The sequence below is a fragment of the Haemaphysalis longicornis genome, unplaced genomic scaffold (assembly GCF_048455015.1).
Source record: "Haemaphysalis longicornis isolate Haplotype H1 unplaced genomic scaffold, Haemaphysalis longicornis Haplotype H1 scaffold_8, whole genome shotgun sequence".
NCBI classification, from domain to species: Eukaryota; Metazoa; Arthropoda; class Arachnida; order Ixodida; family Ixodidae; genus Haemaphysalis; species Haemaphysalis longicornis.
Genome location: NW_027526445.1, coordinates 95,250,267 through 95,271,195, shown reverse-complemented (window position 1 = coordinate 95,271,195; position 20,929 = coordinate 95,250,267). Strand labels below are relative to the sequence as shown.

The window sequence follows — 20,929 nt, the reverse complement described above, 5'->3', positions numbered from 1 at the left end:
ATGACGACGCTGCAAATAACGCACTCGTTATGCTCACCCGCAATGTGGGCGGGCGTAGCAAGTCCACTGAGAGTATCATTTGTCCTTACTGGTGCGTGTTTGTTGGGTTGTGGAGTTGTATGTTTTGTACGGAAACAATCCAACGAACGTGTCGCCCCGTGTTAAACGAAAACCCGATCAACTTTGAAAAGTGGTAATGCGTTTGTGAATGAAATAAGCTTTAGTTGGGCTACTAGCATTCGGATGAACTAGGAAGCTATCGATGGTATGTGGTGACGTCGAACATCCATACTCTTGTTCATTTCCATCCTGTAGACATCCTTGAATATAAGGACAATCTCACAGAAAAAGGGGGAGAGCGGAAAAGACGCCATGCTTCAGTACGGCACGTCTGTAATTCGCGGCAGCTGCTAGCACCGCGGATACACGTTCGTCAATTGCGATGGCCTTTAAAACAGCTTAAACGGGAAGCAGCGCGCAAGAACGAGGAAGGGGTAACCGTTACAGTGGGAAGAAACTTGAGTTTTACCCTCGGATATGCGAAGCGTAAAGCCTGGACCTCGCGGTCGCAAAGGCAGTTGCGCTGATGGTTAAAGAGAACGCACCATTTATAGTAGTGAAGAATAAACAGCGCGCTTTACTATAGTATCCAACAAATGAACATTTTTTTAATTAGTTTTGGATCAATGAATGCGCTAGTTATCATATCCAATACTAATGCTGTTTTAGGTCCTGATTGGTTGAGCCTATATACTTATTAAAGCCCATATACCTACTACAGCAGTTAGGCATAAGCACCCACTTCGAACTCGGTAACGGCACCAACAATATCAGCCGTCGTTTTGTGAGGAGATAAAACCAATTATCACAGCGATATGTCACCACTGAGTGGTGTTGGGTGGTGTCGGTAGGGTATTAGGGGAGACTTATACCTGCACTAACCAGAATAGGAAATTTCGACTGCTGCATAAGGGTCGAACACTACCCCCAAGGAATAGGTGAAGGAAATATCTGTCTCGCGTAACTTTACATTGAATTGTTGGAAATAATAACCTCACGTTACCTGTCTTTCGTTTTCGTAGTTCGGATGGCGTAAGGTTGTATATGGCGAGGACAGACAATGCAAAAATTGGTAGTGTCCAGCTGATTTCCTTGCGCTGACCGACGGAATTAGAAGGGGATTTCCTTATAACACAACTGATTTTTCCGCCACTTTATGGACCATTTGCTGGTTTTAAGGGATTGGTTACACTGAGCCCCTAAACATTTTTACACTGATAATTGTGTTGTGTTTGCCATAAGGGGCCAGAAGTTTGTTTTTATAGTGAAATGGAGAAAGCTTATATAGGGATTGACATGCGGGCAGAAGAAAAGGCTGGTCACAAGAATAATTACGATGACAGCTTGGCTGGCTGGTTGGTGGTGCATCTTACAGAGGTTGACACTGCACGAAGACGACCACACGCAAGGCAGAGAAGATAGGTCAAGAGCTGAACTAAACATTGATTTTTATTCCGCAGAGTACGACATTAACCAAGAGGCATCCTGTCTTCTCTTGCTCGCATGTCGTCGCCTTCGTGCGCTGTTAAACCCTTCACAGTCACAAGGATAATATCTACAGCAGTTAAGGCGGAGATGTTTTCAGGTACAGCGTTAGAGCTCCTTTTAGCACAAATATTCTTTTTTACACCTTGGTAAGCGCACCGACAGCATGCTTCGAAATACTGTAGCGGCATCTAAACACAGCTTTTTTCCCGCCGGGGCCCATGCCCTCGCGTGCGTAATCGTAGTTCTTGAACCGCCACGGCTGAAGCGGCAATGAAAACGTACGACATGTCATGAAGGCAATGTGGCGCAGTTCCTATACACCCATTTGACCAGTTTCGCAGCCGTGTTCTATTGTACTTTTGTGTGATATTTTACTTCACTAATCACGTTGTAAAGGTTTAAGTATAAGTCCTGTAGTCATACGTAGCATCGTCCACCGTTCCTGGATTCGACCCGCTTGCCACGGTGATGTTTATCTCAATCTTTTTAACCGCGGGCATCGCACGTCTGTAACCGAAGTCCCACCTTGATTGTGACCATATTTGACAACACAAGCTACAGCAACTTTGTCGATGGATTTCTTTCTCACAATCCGCATTCATTTCTCCAATATACAGGGTGTTGCGAGGATTAAAGCAATGGTTAGGTGCCGCATAACACGAGAGGGTAGGTTAACATAAAAAAGATACGATATTACAAGTCGCCCTCCGTATTTTGTCAAAATAATGAAGACTGTTGTCTTCGCCTGCATGTCTAGGTTAATCAATTGGTACATCTTGCGACGCCTTGTGCGCCCAAAGAAACAATCTCCACTAGGCAGCTCTTGTGGTGATGTAGACTTTATTGATCTTGAATGTTTTGTTAGTCGACAGAAATTTCAAAGTAGCTACCACCAAACACCATTTCTCCGCTCTGGTCAGCGAGTACTTAATCGGAGAAAAGAAAGTTGAGTAGTTGTACCCTCGGGTTTCTGCCGCCCACTAAAGTGCGCAGTAAGGTGGGCAGATGCGATCAATAGGTTTGAGGGGATAAATTGTTGCCGTTAGCACAGGACAGGGATAATTGGATATCTATGGGAGAAGCCTTTTCCCTGCGGTGGGCCTAGACGGACTGACGATAATTATGATCTTGGTGATGGCCCTCCGTTTCATAAATAAACGGGCACGCGCAGGTAATACCGTGAACTCACCTCTGCTTTTTGGCGGACGGGCTGCGCACTCCGCTGGCTGCCGGACTCCCCAGAGGCGCGTAGGCTGTGACGGAGATGCTGTGCTGTTTGCAGAATTCCACGAGGTCCTTCTGATCAAGGTACGCGTGGCATTCTATCTGCATTTTCCAAATAGCAAGCAGCATAAGTTCTCGTGTAGTTTTTTGATGCATTCTGAGTCATCTCAAATGTGAGACAAACGCCCTTCTCCATTGTCTGGCGAGGCGAGATAGAAACACCAAGGTCTCACTGGTGTTCACACTGGTCACACAAGATCACACTGGTACCACTGGTCAGCGTCAGTCAGAATACCGCAATTCAACCTGGCGAAAATGGCAACAGTGTAATAAAAAATAAGACCACCTTAATCACTAAGAACAGGAATCGCAATGGGCTAACAAATCTGTCGCTGCACCTGCCGCTTCGGCAAACATATATCGCACCATTATACTATTGAGAATGTCTGCAACCTGAGGCCAGCTTTTTTTTTCCTCAAGGATAAAATTGTTTTCCTTTAGGAATGGCCCAGAAATGCTGTTCGTTATTTAGGCCACTTTATTCTTAATTTGTTCAAACTATCCTTTAAAGGTCCCAATAGGAACGATCAAAAGGGAGTTACTAGTTTATTTTCACTGCAGAGTGTGGAGGAGGGAATCAAACTTCGACCACATAAGAAAATTTTCCGCTTCAATGAAAGCTCTCCCGATACCCCGAGACAACGCGACAGTCACTTCGTCACCCGAAAAATTAATAGCAGGTTTGCAGACAAGAATACTGTCCTAAGATGCATGTGACAGAAAATTCTTACTTCCCTGATGGTCAGGTATGAACGAAACCGTGTTTGCAAGGGCAAACCATGGAATGTCTACTAATTTCATTCATCATTTCAACAGAACTTTTTGCACGCGTGAAGCAGGCGGGGGGCGTATTCATCGGAAAGCAATATCGCAATTTCTATTACCACTATTCAATTCAACAAATTGTGCCTCAACGCATACATAAGCGGTTGACCATGAGAGAACACCAAGGGTAGAGGATGCTAACTCAAACTAGTCACGCCGCGTTTATTGAGCTTGTACTATCCAACTCCGCACTGTTCCGCTTTCTTTCTGCTTGCAATTAACTGCATTACTTTACAGTGCACAGTATCATGTGATGACTTCTACTGCACCCAAGCGAAAGTGAATCACATTCATGAGCCTCGGAGTGTGCACAATTTTTGTTCGCTCAAAATCCGATGTTTTTTGTCAAATGGTCCTTCCCCAAAATGAATGTTTTTATCATGCTGGAACTGGTAGTTTCAATTAACCAGTTGTGGAGTGTACAACCAAATTAGTGTTTTCCCAAGGTCCTAAACCTGGACTTTTGTTCCTGAATTTGCAGATTATACGGCTTCTGTTCTATCTCGGACATATCATAAAGCGTAGAACTATTCCGTTCAAAATATTTTGGCCCAAGTGTTTGCTTCTACTCCAGCAAACCATGGTTATCGACAAATAAACTTCCGCCAAAACAGGACCTGAGGTGTTCCAGACGTAAAGAGCGTGTTCGCAGAGTAAAGTAATTCACCGGCTTCACATTCGCGTTCCATTATACGTCTCGCGCTTAATGCGAATCGATGTAAATCGAATCTCCTAGCGTTCTCTCCGACTGTGTTCTCGTATATGAGGGCTGGTTTCGTCACCACTAGAGACTCACGAGAGACAATATGGCTTTGTTTACCGGCAAAGTTTCCCTAATAGAAAATGGACTGCCCGATTAAACATTAGGGCAAACACGCGAACTAATTAACGCATTCCGGGAGTCCGAGGTGTGAATAGGAAAAGATTCAGATCGTCATTTCCGCTTTCGACATTTCAGCAAAAACGAAATGACTGATTTGCGCACTGCAGGTGCAATGTGAGCGGCTGGCAAGTTGGCAGTATAGAGAACCGACACAGGAGCGAAAGTACCATCTATTAATTTGAGTTAGAAGGTAGTTGGGCGCTAAAAAATGCGAAGAGGGATGGAGCATTTGTGGTGCTTCCTACAGACACGATTACTCGCTTGTGCCGATTCTGCCAGTAGAATGCTTGTTCTGCTGGAGACGAGGAAGCTCTCGCGCGAAATTTTCGACTGTGTGTATTCCTGAGAAGTATTTCCGACGGTGATAATTGCGCAGGAAAAGTCATGTTCCATACCGACCCGTTGAGGGCGTTTGGACACCCTTCTAAAAAGAATTTACGCAGAGAGGTCACTATCTTCCTACAGGTGTGAACCGCAGTGCCTTCAACAAAACGCAGGATGCTGCGCGAAATACCAATATGCGGTTTAGACAAAATCATGCGGGTTTTAGCCACCTAGAGAGAACAGTTCCGCTCAGTTTAAGGATCTGTAAACATTCCCATCATCCCCATTTTCAGTTTATTTATGTATGTGTGTATGTATGCATGTATACATGGGTGTGTGTGTGTATGTATCCATGTATGTATGTATGTATGTATGTATGTATGTATGTATGTATGTATGTATGTATGTATGGATGGATGGATGGATGGATGGATGGATGGATGGATGGATGGATGGATGGATGGATGGATGGATGGATGGATGGATGGATGGATGGATGAATGGATGGATGGATGGATGGATGGATGGATGTATGGATGGATGGATGGATGGATGGATGGATGGATGGATGGATGGATGGATGGATGGATGGATGGATGGATGGATGGATGGATGGATGGATGGATGGATGCACGTATGCATATATATGTATGTGTGAATGGATGCATGCCTGAATGCACCCATGTAGGAAGGCATAAATGCAGGTATGGATGTAATAATGAATGGATGGGCGTACATTGCTTTTTACGCCAACAGAAGCATGATAGCCTGCTCCGCGCTAAAGCTACATTGCCGCACCAAGTGAAAAAATCCAGCCAAGTAGCTAAATCGTGCTTTGCTTCTGAAGTTAAGTTACCCCAAGTATGTACATCGAGGAGCTTTGATGTGCCCACAGCCTAACACAGAGTAGAAACCAGCTCGCAAAGGCGAGATCAGACATGTCGTGTCTTCAGAAGTATGCCCTTCCGGCTGTCGCTTTGAGTTGCGTTCTTACACGCGTAAGCTTACACGCTAGGCTTTATCGATAACGAGGCATTGGTCAGCCGGTCTCGGCTCGGCATTACATCTGACATGACGCCATGGACATGTGATTTCTGTGAAACCTCACGTGTGTCACCAGAAGTTCCTGTTATTTCCCTTAGGTTTAAACCGTTGTATCTCGAGGCGGTATTGTGTGTTTCTGAAGGGAGGCTCCGTCTGACGTACGCTTTCCTCACCTGTAGGTTGGCTGGCTTTATCGCGGCCGCGTCGAGGATCCTGCTGATTTGTTTCTTGTTGAAGTTGCAGAGACCAATGGACCTTGTCATGCCCAAGTTAGCTGCGTCTTCCATGCCCTGGATGAGAGGACAAAGGCAGTTTAAAAATTTCTTGCTGCAGTGCTTTCAACTGTTCTTCAATTAGTTAACCGGGTGACCCACCAGCGTTACGTCTTCCCGATTGCCGTATCCTTTTCATATTCTCTTTCGCTTAATTCAAACCCTGACTTGGCTGCATAATCTATGATACTCGTTTTTAAACCCCAAGCGTTACCAGTATCATTCTTGTCTTCATATCGTATTCCGTCAATGTAGCACATGTTTCACGGTATTCAGAGGTGCTGTGTCTCTGCCCCGTATGTCACCGTCGAAAGTAGGTGTTGGTTGTATGCCCTTCTTCACAGCGACACAGGTAGGCATAGTGTCGATATATCGACGTGTATAATGCACCCAGTCAAAACAAATTCTACACCTCATTTCTTTACTAAGGATAGGATCTGCAACGGCAAGGTATTTACTAATCATTCCACCTCTTCAAGCATTGGATTACGTAAGCGTAAGCGAAACTGGAGTTATTAGTAAACATTGTGGGATTAGTTACGCAGATTGAAGAGCGGAGTCACTAGAAAATTATTCGATCACTCTGGCGGCGTTCACACTGCCTAATTTAGAAGGAAAATCTATTCAGAAGGCTGTCATCCTCCCCCTTCCTTCCTTGCCGATTGTCTATTACAACTCGCGCGACTATTACTCTTGCAGGCTTGTATTTACTGCGCGGCTCACGACCCTGTGGCACAGTCACTCGGCTGGCCTCTTGAGGGTCTTAGCAATTCGTTCGCTCAGTTTAAACGGACGCTCGGCAAGAATTGTTTCTGAAAAACGCGGCTTTACTTTGTGGGTTTGTACACTATATCGAGTTGAGTAGAGTCGATAAAGTCGAAGCATCTGTACACAAACGCACATGCGACGCTTCACTGGATTCGCCTCACTGTTCCGTATTTAGCTCCATATATATGCATATGTGACTTGTACGCTACTAGAAAATCTAAGGCCAATAAAAGGCTCGCGAAGAGACACCGAAGTTAGTATATGCACGGGAAGCGTTTCTTGCGCTGGGTGAACTAGCTCAGCCGTCAGCGCCCCGACTTCACATTTGCTATGGCTATCCCTGCCCGAGGAACGCCTTCGTCAGTAAATGAGAAATTAGATATTTTGGGGGACTTGGCGCCGGCCTACTGCACAAGTTCTATGCACGAAATACTGATATAAGGTACTGGAAATGCTGAAACAAAGAAGGCATAAAGAAGCCATACAATATATACTTCATATTTCCTCGCCCTGCCAACCCTGATAATAGCGCCGAATAGTCTGAGACACTGGTTGTAATGCGTCGCAATGAGCGGGTGCGAATCCTCACATGAACGTTTCTTTAATGCGAAGCATTCCATGCCGAGTAACCTCGCCGCCCGTGTAAGCCACTGCATTTCCACAAGATCTCAGATTTGCCGGAAGTAATACCTATAATAAACGCTGCCAGTTCCGCTGATTATAAGGGAATTTGGGCTTCGTTTATTGCCGAGTCGCCTAATAATTCTTATGTCGCTTCACGCATTTTCTTCGGCTTACTTGGGTTTTTTCGGGAAATTTTATTGCAGCGTCGGGAACGGGCATTTGTTATCAAAAAGAAAGCTTGAGTGGCCACAATTTGTCATCATCATCATTATCACCGCCATTGGTTGGCTTGTGGAATGCCGACACGTAAGTGCTCGTTTTGTTGCTTTCTTTCTCCTTCTCTATGTCTTGCAAAAAGTTGTCGTCGTAGTAGTGCGTTGCCGGGGCTTGAACGTGGTCAAAACATGCAACACAGAATTGTATAGAGTGGGAAAGCACGAGGTCGCGGGTTCGATTCCCAGCCGGGGTGGCCGCTTTTCTGATGGAGGCGAAAAGCAAAAACGGCCGTGTGTACGAGATTTCGGCGCACGTTAAAGATCCCCAGGTGGTCAAAATTAATCTGGAGCCCTCCACTACGGCGCGCCTCATCGCCTGCGTTGTGTCGGCGCGTTAAACCCTACAATCAATCAATCAATATAGAGTGTGAAAGCAAATCCAGTTTAACGACTCGTTAAAGAGCTGCACAATAAAAAAGGCGATCCAAAAATGAAAATATAAAACGATAAAAAAGACAGAAAAAGCTGCATGTAAGATCAGCGCCCATCATGCAAACCTTCTTCAGTACATGGTTACAGAAAACTACGTGAGAAGGTATCGGACACTTTCTAGGGCACGTTTGACAACCATAGGCTCCACCAAATCATCGCCTCCAAATACCACACCAGAAATGAGCTCAAGCTTGCTGGTTATTCAGCGTGTCATGTCAATATAAACTCTGTTGATTACTATTCAGGCAAACTGGTACAGACGTACACCGTTTGCAACGTAAAGATTGACCGAACAAAAGGCGGAGCACTAATAACAAAAGTTAGTGCCATCTGTCCGCTCGAGGACCTTGTGAAGGATATAGGTGCTTCGGAGTATTCAATATTGATTGATGCAAGCACACACGTAGAAAACAGGAAACAGTAGGCAGTCGTGGTTCGCTATTTCAGCACATCATCAAATAAATGGGTCACCACGTTTGTGGGACTGCTAATGCTGGAGGGTTTGAGATCCCGGCAGATTGCACAAGGATTTCCGGATTTCTGGATTTCACTAGGTTGTCTTGGAATTGTAACCGACGGTTGCAACGTCATGGTCTGGAAGAACAATTATGTGTAAACACTTGCGCCAAAAGAACGGGAAACTCGTTCTGGTTAAGTGTGTGTGCCACTGAATTCAACTATGCGGACGAAACGCAGAGGAAGTGTCTAGATTTCCTGGTTGCCCGCTCGTACAGTTGGTTTTCACAGAGTTATCTCCGGCTTCATGAGTCCAGCAAGATCTGATAAACAACGCGAAAAAACTTGCTGTAAACGTATCCTATAAAGACGGCATTGATTTGATTGTAGGGTTTCACGCGCCGACGCAACGCAGGCGATGAGGCGCGCCGTAGTGGAGGGGTCCGGATTAATTTTGTCCTCCTGGGAATCTTTAACGTGCGCCGAAATCTCGTACACACGGCCGTTTTTGCTTTTTGCCTCCATCAGAAACGCGGCCACCGCGGCCGGGAATCGAACAGGCGACCTCGTGCTCAGCAGCTCAACGCCTTAGCCACTGATCCACCGCGGCGGGTATAAAGACGGCCTTAGCTCAAGCTTCATTTCACCACGTGAAAGCACAGGTATCAGTGTTGTGATGCTCGGATCCTCCCAAAATTCACAGCGATCCCATCAACTAGTTGAACTTGGTGTTTCTGATCTCATCGCTGCAGGAGATCTCGAGAGAAAAAAAGCTTTTCTAACTTGAAAGGGCATATCAAATTCAATTGTTTGATTGCCTTCAGAACGATTTTTTCGATGACTGATTTAAAGAATACTCACGCCTCGCACTTAATACGTGCTGGAAAGTTGTTTCGCGAAGTCATCCTAGAAGACGATGCAACCCACCTTCTACTCTGATGTGGATACGGGGTGCTTTTCAGCAGGGAAGCCGTTACACCCAAACCAAGGGCTGAGAAGGAGAGAGGCGTTAAACTCAGATGCTGAGATTTTATTTTTGAGTCTGCAAGGCAAGTGCAGCTATATAGGCTTCCTCATAACATCCAGCTTTGGAATTTTATGAAAGCATTTTCGCCTGAATGCATACTGAGTCAAGGAAAACCGCCGCTTCAGGATGTTTCTCTCTTCATGGAGTGCAAGGGAGGTATAGGTCTTCCAAACGCCCAATATAGGCACCTGTGCTTCCTTCCTTGGAAAACATGTGACCAAAAATGATACCGCCTATTGTTGGATAGAAGTCCAGCGCTTCAAGGAGGCGAGCTGTCAAATCTGGTTCAAGGAATTAGCAGAGTTCGCTCTGGCATTGTTGGCTATGCCCCTGATCAACGACGAATTCGAGTGTGTATTTTAACACATGAACTTGGGGAGACAGTGCCCCCGAAATAGGATGAGAAAAGAATTAATAAGCTCCATCGCGCACATTCGGAATGTCCGGAGGCTTCGAGTAGTCTGCTGCCGAGACTTTTAACCGACAGTTAATATGATGCAACTCCAATGCAAGTAACATGGACGGTTTCGCGGAACTGAATGTAATGAATTTTTCCGATCTGTAAGATGCCAGTGACAATGACTGTGTGTAGTGCGAGAAAAAAATACCGGTAAATCATTTACTCGATAATTTTCATTATGCGAAATGAATGTTGTTTGTTCAGCTTTCATTTGTATTCGTAGCTTTTTTTGTACTATAAAGCAATTTTCAAAAGTGAGAATATTTCCTGAACTTCCTCTTATTTTGGGCTTATTCGCAAGAGCGCTGTTGCGTTTTTTTTTTTTTTTTTTTGAGGGGGGGGGGGGGGGCTTTTTTAGTGGTGACTATTTTCTTGAACGCTCGGCGGCATCTCGTAATTCTGCCTATCTTCGTGTTAATAGCATAATTCAAGATATTTGGTAGGATAGAATTTCTAAACATGAAAAATAAAAAACTAAGAAAAAATGTGAAAATGGCCAACCGTGCAACGCCCTGCATTTCCGCGAAAATACAGATGTAACAGAAGTAACACCTTTGATCCTTACATCATAGTATTCGCAGGTAATTTTGACGCTCGAAAGTTTGAAAAACCAAAAAATAACAGAGAATAGAATGAAATAGCGAAACTAGCCGTGTAACAACATCACGTCACACAAATATGCAGATTTTGCGTAAGTAATACCTGTAATTGTTATAATCGCATGCATATATTGAGATAATTCGTGAGACAAAATCTGAAGAAAGAAAAAATAATGGCTGTAAAGAAATCCCACTTCAAACAAGCTGCATAAGTATGCTACGCTTTAGAAGTCAATTTTTTAATTTGTGCAATTATTATGAAGTTGATGCTGGTATTTAAGCAACAGTTTTTTGTATCCATTCACTGTTTTGTACTACAAATATCATTGCTCCATTAGCGGGTGGCCAGTCCGTCACTGAGGGACTGGCAAGTTCGTGTTGGAGCGGTAATGACAGACTCCGATAGCTTGTGGGCATAGTGCAGAATTACCCGAGTGTGGGGTTGGTGCGAACACCACTCTTACGACATAGGGACTAGCCAGACAAGATCAAAGGGTGAGGTGAAGCGGCTCAGATGACGTTAAGTAGCTCCAATAACGCGCGCGAAAGGCGTTCAGTCAGTAGGCAGTTTTGTATAGGGGAACGCGTCTTTGGAGGCACCTAAGAAGTTAGGGGAACCAAAACGCAACGCCCTAGTGCGCGGCAAGTTTTTGAATAGGAGGGTCCCCAACAGCCCGCAACCGGTTTGCGTTGCTTAATTGACCCGGATTATGAAAACATTACGCTTAGCATTGTGGCAGATATTTGATCGCCGGTATTTGTGGAACTGGGAATGATAATCCCTAACACAACTTTTCACCCACACTCATCCCCTTTTTCGCATGCGCAACTTTATTTTTGAGATCATTGTCATTTGAGCGATCCATGACTACGAAATCGGCCGGGCCATGTTTTTGTTCTAACGCGCAGGTGGCGCCATCCTTCGCCAGTGGCGGGTCGGTAGGTCGAACCTCCGCATCCGGTCTTCGTAGGCTTATCATCGCGGCAAATATCTGATCTCTGGTTTTAAAATCAGCGCTTATAACAATACCTGGCACAATTTTTCACCACACTAACACGTACTTTCCAGCACGTGAAACGTTTTTTTTCGAGATCAGATTGAATGGAAGAGTGGCGACAAGCATTGCTAGCGTGGTTTGCGCCGGTTGGAGCTGCTTATTAAGCAAAGCGGGCACGCGCCGCCGGCGTGCGCGCGGGCCGTTGCCTAGGGTAAAAAACGCTTAACGATTGACTGATGTATCCATTTCTTGCGAACGACGCGCGGAATAGACAAATTCTGCTGAGCGATCATCGTAGTTGATCGGGTAGATAGGGAAAGGAGCCGCAGGTAGCGCTTCAGCCATGGTCACGCACACTCTTGCTGCCTGCGAGAGCGACGCAAGAAACGCAAGCTGTTCTTGGGGACAGCTTTGGGACGGCCGCTATTTCGGCAAGATAGCTTGCGTGCTGAACGGAAACCCAAAACCCCAAGGACCTCTTGGTTTCTGCGCATGCACAGTAAGCCACCCCTAGCCGCTTGGCGGCCCCGGAGTGCCACTGCCCCTATAATAAAAGTCCCTACTACCTACGCCGCAGCGAGTGAAAGTTACAGTCCTAAGTGGTGCTGGCTGCCTTATTAGCCCATTATACAGCCGGTAACAATCAGAAGAACGGTATGCAAATTTTTGAGATATAGAAAATGCCCAACCACCGATAACTTCCGGTCCCAAGCAGGCTGTTGCAAGAAACCGTAAGTGAAACTGCCTCCAACTGCAAAGTAACATCATTGGTTGATTGATTGATTGATTGATTGATTGATTGATTGATTGATTGATTGATTGATTGATTGATTGATTGATTGATTGATTGATTGATTGATTGATTGATTGATTGATAGTAGGGTTTCACGCGCCGACGCAGCGCAGGCGATGAGGCGCGCCGTAGTGGAGGGCTCCGGATTAATTTTGACCACCTGGGGATCTTTAACGTGCGCCGAAATCTCGTACACACGGGCGTTTTTGCTTTTCGCCTCCATCAGAAAAGCGGCCGCCGCGGCCGGGAATCGAACCCGCGACCTAGTGCTCAGCAGCGCAACGCCTTAGCCAAAAGTAACATCATCAAATCATATCACAAGATGAATACGTGTCACGGCTCTTAGTTGTTGCAGCCGCCTCCAGTGCCACCTATGTGTCCCTCCTTTAGGATTGATAAAAAATACTGCGTTATCGACAGCATAAATCATTAAAAGCGTGTTTATTTGATCCAGTCTATGCAATGCGCAACACTCACGTCGCTGATAGACGAAAATGTCCACCACTTACACATTTTTTCACTCCAAGAGCACGATGCAAATGTCAACGCCTAACGCACCATTCGAGGTTCTTGGAAAAGCTCACGAATCATAGCGCAAGTACGTCGATGCCGAAATACGTAACGGTAGAGTTATCATGTTGCACGGTCATTGTCACGCACCTCAAACTGGGGTCCAAGCGCAAAAAAAAAACTGAGTAGCCGCCACATTGTTTGCAGTTCACTCTCACAAAAAAGTGCTGGCGGCAGCTGCTTTCCTTGGACGTTTGTCCCCATGCGGTTAAAACTTTCGCCGTTGTCACAAAAAAAAACTCACCGTTTTTAGATTTTCGCAACTCGTTCCAAAAACAAAAATATATTCTGACGTGCATTTAGTCCTTTAAAATGCGTTTGCAATGATTGTTACGGTTTAATCAAAGACCCACTGCTTAACCGGAAGTAAGTCACCATGAAAATACGCAAAACGGAAGTTTTCAAAACGGCCAATCACAAGAATACTATCCATGCGGCGTTTGGAACGCTGCTCCACGAACCCCAGGTAATGGATGGCAGAGTCTAGAATGGGAAAATGGAGCAGCGCACACGTTCCCGGTTCAGTACATTTCATTTTACACACGTGGCTTTTTGTAGGGGCACGTGTGGGAATTTAATTTACGCCCCGCGGGTAATCCTTGAGGGCGTCGCTTTCAGCTTCGCACTACAACCATCTTCACAGCCTGTATTGGGGCCAATTTTAAGTGCGATGCACTTTATAAGCGACCCTGAATCCGCCGTCATCCGCGCTCCTCCTCCTCTCCCCTAGCAACGGCGCGAGGAGCGGAGAGGAGCGTCTGTAGCAACGGCGCAGCGACGTCACACCCCACGTGACCCGCGCGCGCTCCGCCTCCCGCTCCGTGGCTGCGCGCGCCCGCGCCGGCTCCCGCACCGCTCCTCGCGCCGTGACGTCACACTCCCACGTGACCGCGCGCTGGCGCCTTTGCGTCTGCTCCCCCTCTCCTCGCGCCGTGACGTCACATGCTCTGCAGCTGGCGCGCCTCTCCCCCCGTTAGGTTTGCACTCACCCTCGGCGCGCGCCTCTCCCCTCGCCTGACAGCTCCCCCTCGCCGGTACTGCGCCTCTCAAGGCGATGGCAGAATTACTACGCCGTGTACTCTCGGCGCAAGAAATGCATTCGCACTTCCTCACGATTCCCTTCGGGGAGGTGGGGGCAATTTTTTTTGGTACCGTATTAGCAGCGTTCTTTACACAAAATCTCCACCTTCACTGCACAAGACAATTATTAACTCGTATATTTGGAATCCATACGGCTGTCAATTGGTCACAACTGTTTGTGACTTCTCAAAATATTGGATGTAAAATGTCGTCACCGATGCAGGCATAATCAGCACTAGTATATTACACGACGGTGCAGTCGGAGCTGTTAATGTACCACAATTAATTTGCTTGCAGTTAGGCCGAGGGAAGAGCGCAATAATAACATGTAATTCATTTTTATTTAGTAGCGAAAAACTTTAAACTTTTTTTCTGGGGAAGGAAACTGTGTTCGAATTAGACCGACTGTTAATTTAAATATAAAGCACTTATAGAATATAAAATAGGGCCACCCACTGGAAACTTTGATTTGGTTCCTGTACTAAACAGAGGTATCCGGAGGAAAAGGTTGCAATATTTTGGTACAGCTAGTGGTACAGTTTCCGTATTTTTCAAGCATTCCCTGAAATCTATCTGCTCGAAGTAGTACTAACCCACATTCACCTTTTTGCATTGTAAGAAATGATCTTGAAATCAGGCAAAAAGAAGACGCAATCGAGGACACAAATGTTGAGGGGGAAGTACGCGCCAAAGGAATTGGAAAAACAGAATTAGACGAGAGGAATTTGATGGGCATCTTTACCTCCCTCCCGACGTTGTCTTTTCTCCCTATCAGCTATCAGCTCCAGTAGACGGGCACACTTCACAGGTGAATGCGGTGTTTGACACTCAAACTTACGCAAGAACATACTACGGTGGTGTAAACCAACGGTCAGCTCATTAGGACTGCAAATGATCGGACGGTCGGCAGGGTGAACAAGTATTGACGTCAGGTGAATTAGCGCCCTGCTTCGCAATGACAAACGACCGACCCCAAAAAGCGTTCACTAGCTACTCCTGGCCATCTGTGAAGTTTCATTTCCTGCTTATACACAATGGAGCATGGCCAAGGCCAATTGTAGCACTACACAAATTTGGCGAAGCCTAGACAGCTACCCGTTACTGTGACATATTTGAGCTGTAACGTGCCAGGAAATGTATCTCATTAATGGGCGAAAAGCTTGGCACTGTGCCTTACCCTCCAGGTCTCCAGGATGTCGGTCGCATCCACATCCGGGCTCCCTGACTCCTCACTCAGGCACACGCTCTCAGGCGATTCTACGCCCGACCTGTGGCCGGCCGGACTGGCCTCTGTCGGCGAACCCAAGGCGCACCTACTGTGCGGGTCCTCTATCTCGGAGCCCCCTTTCGGGTGGTGGCGATGACGGTCTTTTTTGAATCTCCGTTCGTACACCGGGAAGTGGATCAGGTACAGGTCAACGTATTGCAGCTGGAGCTTCTTCAGCGACGAGCGCAAGTACTTGCGCACCTTATCGCGATGATTTCCCTCGCATGGAAGCTGCGGGCAAGTCCGACAGGGTAAGAGCTTAAACGGAGGTGAGCACTTTGTGAGGGCTAAACTGGAACAAATGAGAACTAAACTTAGGTTTTAACGCATGATCTATCTTTTGTTGATTTTTTTTAACATGGAAATGTGCTGCATTAGTTTAGGTAGAGACAGAGCTAGGAATCAACCGTTGCCTTTTTCTTTGCCTTTATTTTACAGCAATGATGCTTATAATCTTTACAAGACCCTTTTTTCGGGATATTTATTAAGAGAAAAAATCTACCACACCTTCCTGAAGGTAGTTGAGAGAAGTGCGAAAGCGACAATTTTGCGCTCACTGCGTAGATGCATCTGTATACCGATACGTGATTGGTGAGATACAGGTATACGTACGGTATTACGGCCCTCGTCCTTCACGATAGATGCCTGCATTGCCTTATCTGAAAGCGTTCCTTATTCGAGGTTTTCGACGGAAATTTCTAACATAATGAAAGCCCGGTTTCATGCATGCAGTGTTGCCTTAGCGCGCTATTGCGTATCATTTTTTTCGGGACGATCGTGATAACACAACAGTTGGAGCCGTTTTCTGTAATCATCATTATTCCGTAGATGGCCATGCTGCACTGCAGAACTGCAATGTGAGAGAGCCAGCTTACTAAGACCCAGCTTACGCCGATGAGCATAAAGTTGGCTTCACCACTGCACACGAATGCATTGCTGGGACGACATTTTTCAAGAGCAATTTAACCTGTCCTATATCAATATATGAACGCCATAAGACCAATCAGACTTTTTCCGTTTGACCAACCAGTCTATGGGAAAATGCATTTTTTTTACAGGGCGCCATTAGTCCCAATAAGAAAGCTTTCGCTTTGAAAGAGATAAATGGCACACTGTGACTGTACACGGTGTGAGTTTTGTGCTTGTTTCTAGTTGACTAAAAGCATTTTTACAGCTTGTACTGGCTGTTATTGCCTTTACCGAGGACGACGATGATCAGAATGCCTACACTCCGGATTAGACTCATGTGCCCCAGGTGAAAAATTGGAAATTTAACCAAATACGTTTCAAAATCACGCAGAACTTGGTACTTTTATTTCTAAGTAATAAAGTAAAATCACGTTAGTTGTAATCCGTCAGAAGTCACGACGAAGACTCTGACCGTTTTTCAGAAGTTGCTGTGGGCTGCATTGATGCGAATGGCCACAGGTGGTTTTATGTCTTACAATGAAGTGGTTTCAGCGCACAGGAACTAATTCAGTAGCATTTGGGAAGTAAAGTTTACATTTGTAAAGACCTCAGCCGATATTTTGCTGCTGTTTCCCATCTACATGCTGTCCTGACATAGCCTAGTTATCTCCAGTACGACAGTTCAAAATGCAGAGAAGTTGGACAAAACCCGCGACGACAGCTGCATGGCCCAAAAATCACTGAACAAAGCAAGATTTCAAAAAAGACACGACAGCACGTGAAAAGAAAGGAACCAAGAGCTTTTATAAAACAGATTCGTGGTTCACGAGGAAAATTTGTTATAATAGCGTGATGATAAACACGACACAGAATTTTACCTTCCAAACAAAAGTGTGCTTGCTGATTCCTTGCATTTAAAAGCAGGGCGCGTTATTCAGGCAAAGCGTGCATCCTGGCTGTCTTGTGCGCCGAAACAAATGCTAATTGAAGCATCAAAACGTTCCTTGACCAGAGGCTATAAGTTCAACATCCGCACAGACAGCACTATCACAACCGCCCAGAAAATCTCAATTTATGGGCAAAATGTTTCTCAAATGCGAGAAATAGGGCAGCAGTTTATGCTACGCGGCAAACACAATTACACGCAGCAAGATTTGCGAGAAACACCATTATTTTGTTTCCTGGATATACAAAATGCTTCCTTTGTGCAGCCGATTAGTGTTCCCCAACGATCGTACCTTGGTGACGATGAACAGCTCGTCGCGTTTCACCTTTCCCGAAGCCATCATCCTCTGGAGCGCGTTCCCTATGGCCGTCTCGTTGTGTGAGGCGTGCGCGGTGTCGATGTGTCGGTAGCCGGACAACACAGCGTCCTCCACAATCCGCTCAATATGCGCGGTATCACCCTGCGCACCCACGACAAATTTCTTTTTCAAGTGACAGTTGGCGTCTACAGTCGGCATCGTCCATCCTTAGCTGTTAAACTTCGACCCCAATACGCAAGCAAAACAACTTTTAGGGGGGTACATTTAGGACATGTTTCATTAGGACGCGTTTTAGAGGCAGAGGGTAACCATGCCCAGTTGTTTAATGGAGGCAGCTTGCAGCTGCACTTGCACGCTGCTCCACCGTAAAGCGAAGGGCTGCGATTAATAATGGCTGTGCATTCCAGGATTACAACCGTACCAGCCGAAAGCTATATGTACTTGCGCTGTGTATATAAAGGTGAAGGAGTCAAGAATGATGTTTGGGAAGCAAATTTGAGGTGAGAGCTTTACAATTCCCATGCGGCAATATGTGCGCCGGTGTCTGTGCCCGCGTTGTCTGTCGGCGCCGTGGTTGGAAAACAGTGTGCCGAGTATCGGCTCGCTTCGCTGCGAATGTTGCACGAGAACCACAGTCTTCTGCCTACCCTACCACGTCACTGGCACTGTTCTCTTTACCGCCCACCACTCGCACTTTTTGTCCCGATAGGTGCACCAATGATAAAGGCAATGAGCGCGTCCTAAATTCAACCATCCCGCGTTCACACTGTGGGCGGCATGTGTGTTGGCTCCTTTTGTTAATGACGCAAAACACCACTAAGACCATGCTTCGTACTATCGCTGGACATCCAAGGTCTGCTCGAACAGACGCGCATGAACAGGCAGCCCCGATCTCTACAATTGAAGGCCCGCCGTGGTAGCTCACTGGCTAAGGCGTTACGCTGCTGAGCACGAAGACGCGGGTTCGATTCCCGTCCGCGGCGGCCCCTTTTCTAATGGAGGCGAAAAGCAAAACCGCCCGTGTGTACGAGATTTCTGCGCAAATTATAGACCCCCTCGTGGTCAAAATTAATCCGGAGCCCTCCACAACGAAAGCCTTATCGCCTGCGTTGCGTCGGCGCGTTAAACCCTACAATCAATCAATCTCCAATAGTAGAGCTTCTTGTGGAAGCCGGACCATAATATCGCCTTCAGTGGACAGTAACACAACAGGGAACTACTCTGTGCATGGGATGAACGTGTACTTCCAGTACTTCCGTCGGCCTCACCCAACCCCCCCCCCCCCTAGGCTAAGTGGAACTGTTACAGTTGCTCCCCAACAAACGGTAATTCCGCGTTGCCGTCTCACTGCTCGCAAAAACGCCCTTCAGCGGGTCACTGCAGCGAAATTCCCCGACTATGTAGCTATTTTTACGGATGCTAACCTCTCCTCTTCCCGATGACTCTTGTCTGGTGATGCAGAGCTCGACCGTACCTGGACGGCTTCATCACACGTCACGCTCTTAACTAGCCCCTCTGGAAGCGGAGGTTGAGAGCATCCTTAGCGCACTGTATCATTTGGGCACGACTATTGCAAACCCGTCGGCCCTACGCATCCGTATGCTCACACGGTCTCACCAAGCCCTCGAAGAGCTGCGCAAGCCCTCCACCGATCATCCGACACTGCTCATCCAACCCGTCATCCGACGGCACGGCAGTGCCATTTTTCTTCCGTTACCCCTCCTGGCTGTCGGGCTCTGGCTCCCCGTTGCCTAGTTTGTGGAAGTATTCGCCAAAAAAGCTAGGGTCAACGCGGCTCTCACACTGCACATCACTAGAAAATGGATTTACCCAACTAGGTCGGCACCTCCCTGCTGTCCTCACTCCCAATGTCCATAATCGCCGCCCTTGACCACATAAGCTGGTGCTGCTCAGAGTTTTCCCTGTACCAGCCTATCCTCACCAATGCAATGACTTCCGATTCTTCACAAGATGACCCTTCATTTGAAGATCGTTGTTTTCTCAGAGCCCTTGGGGTGTTCGGCGTAGAGAGTGGTATCTCAAGATTAGTGTAGAGTGGAGCCTGCTCCGGTCGTGAAAATTCCCTAATAACGCATCTTCACCCTAGCCAGGACTCCACGGTCTAAAGGAAACTCCTGTGCGGTCTTCATGGAGGCATGATACATTCCATTGTGCCACTCCTGGCTTCCCCCGTCCTACATACCCCTATTTTCGTCTCATGCCCTTGCCTCAATTAAAAAATAACTACAACAGCAATAACTGATGCGCCTGTCGCTCAAGCAACCGGGTGAAAGCTCTACCGCCAGCCTATTTATCAAATTCAGGGGTTTTTGTGCATTTCTGTTTTATTGAAAATAGATGATCGCCATTTTTTGTTCATAGAAAATAAAAACTACGCGATTAAAAAACAAGCGCTCTTCGGGCGCCCTTTTGTGCTGCTGTTATTTGTACAAAGTTAAAAAAAAACGTTCCACTAGGTGTCGCGAGCAATGGAACGTGGCCAAAATGAATTGGCGCGAATAGGAATGGATGTGGTGGCCTAGACTAGTTGTATTCGGCGCGAATTTGACCTATAGGTGGCGAAAACGTCACGCTGCTAGTGTGGCTGCTCCGCTGAGCGGCCTGGGAGAATGCAGCCTGTTGGAGGGCTTCGTGCCTTTTTCGCGCCGATTGTGATCATGAAAGGCGCAGACAAGAGTGTTATGCTGTAGTTCGATTCCTCATCGTTCAGTGCATTGCATTGAAGTGCCACTAGGTTTTAAATGCAGAGCATTTGTATAACTAACGATGTCACCCGTGCGTCGGCGTCCGCAGCAGCCAGCCTCCCCCTACACTATAAATAGAAATAACAGTTACCGGCGCCTCGTTTCGATCCCACGACCCTGCGGGCGGAACGCATGGTACATGGTGCTCTACCCACTGCGCCACAAAGCCGACACAGAATGAGAGGCTACGAACGCGCCTTATATCCTTGACTCATTCAAACTACGTCAAGCTGCTGCTGATACAACGCATTCACTACCTGTGGGCGGAACGCGAGGTACATGGTGCTCTTCCCACTGCGCCACAAAACCGACACAGAATCAAAGGCTACGAACGCGCTTTATATTCTTGACTCATTCAAACTACGTCGTCAGCGGCGTGCGTTGGCGACTCAGCGGCGTGCTAGCGGCGTGATAGCTTCGTGGTGTACACGTGATAGCACCAACCCCCCAAACACTAAACG

At 46.7% G+C, this 20,929-nt stretch overlaps 1 protein-coding gene across 1 annotated transcript in view; it reads right to left on the bottom strand.

The window, feature by feature from the left end:
- Positions 1 to 20,929, bottom strand: part of LOC144148396 (1,5-anhydro-D-fructose reductase-like) — a 43,234-nt gene that overhangs the window by 10,764 nt on the left and 11,541 nt on the right. The window contains exons 2-4 of the mRNA XM_077679936.1: positions 17,677 to 17,844; positions 6,082 to 6,198; positions 2,738 to 2,874 (exon numbers count right to left, since the gene is read on the bottom strand). Coding sequence (XP_077536062.1) covers positions 2,738 to 2,874; positions 6,082 to 6,198; positions 17,677 to 17,844 — 422 coding nt within the window. The remainder of the gene's footprint in view (positions 1 to 2,737; positions 2,875 to 6,081; positions 6,199 to 17,676; positions 17,845 to 20,929) is intronic.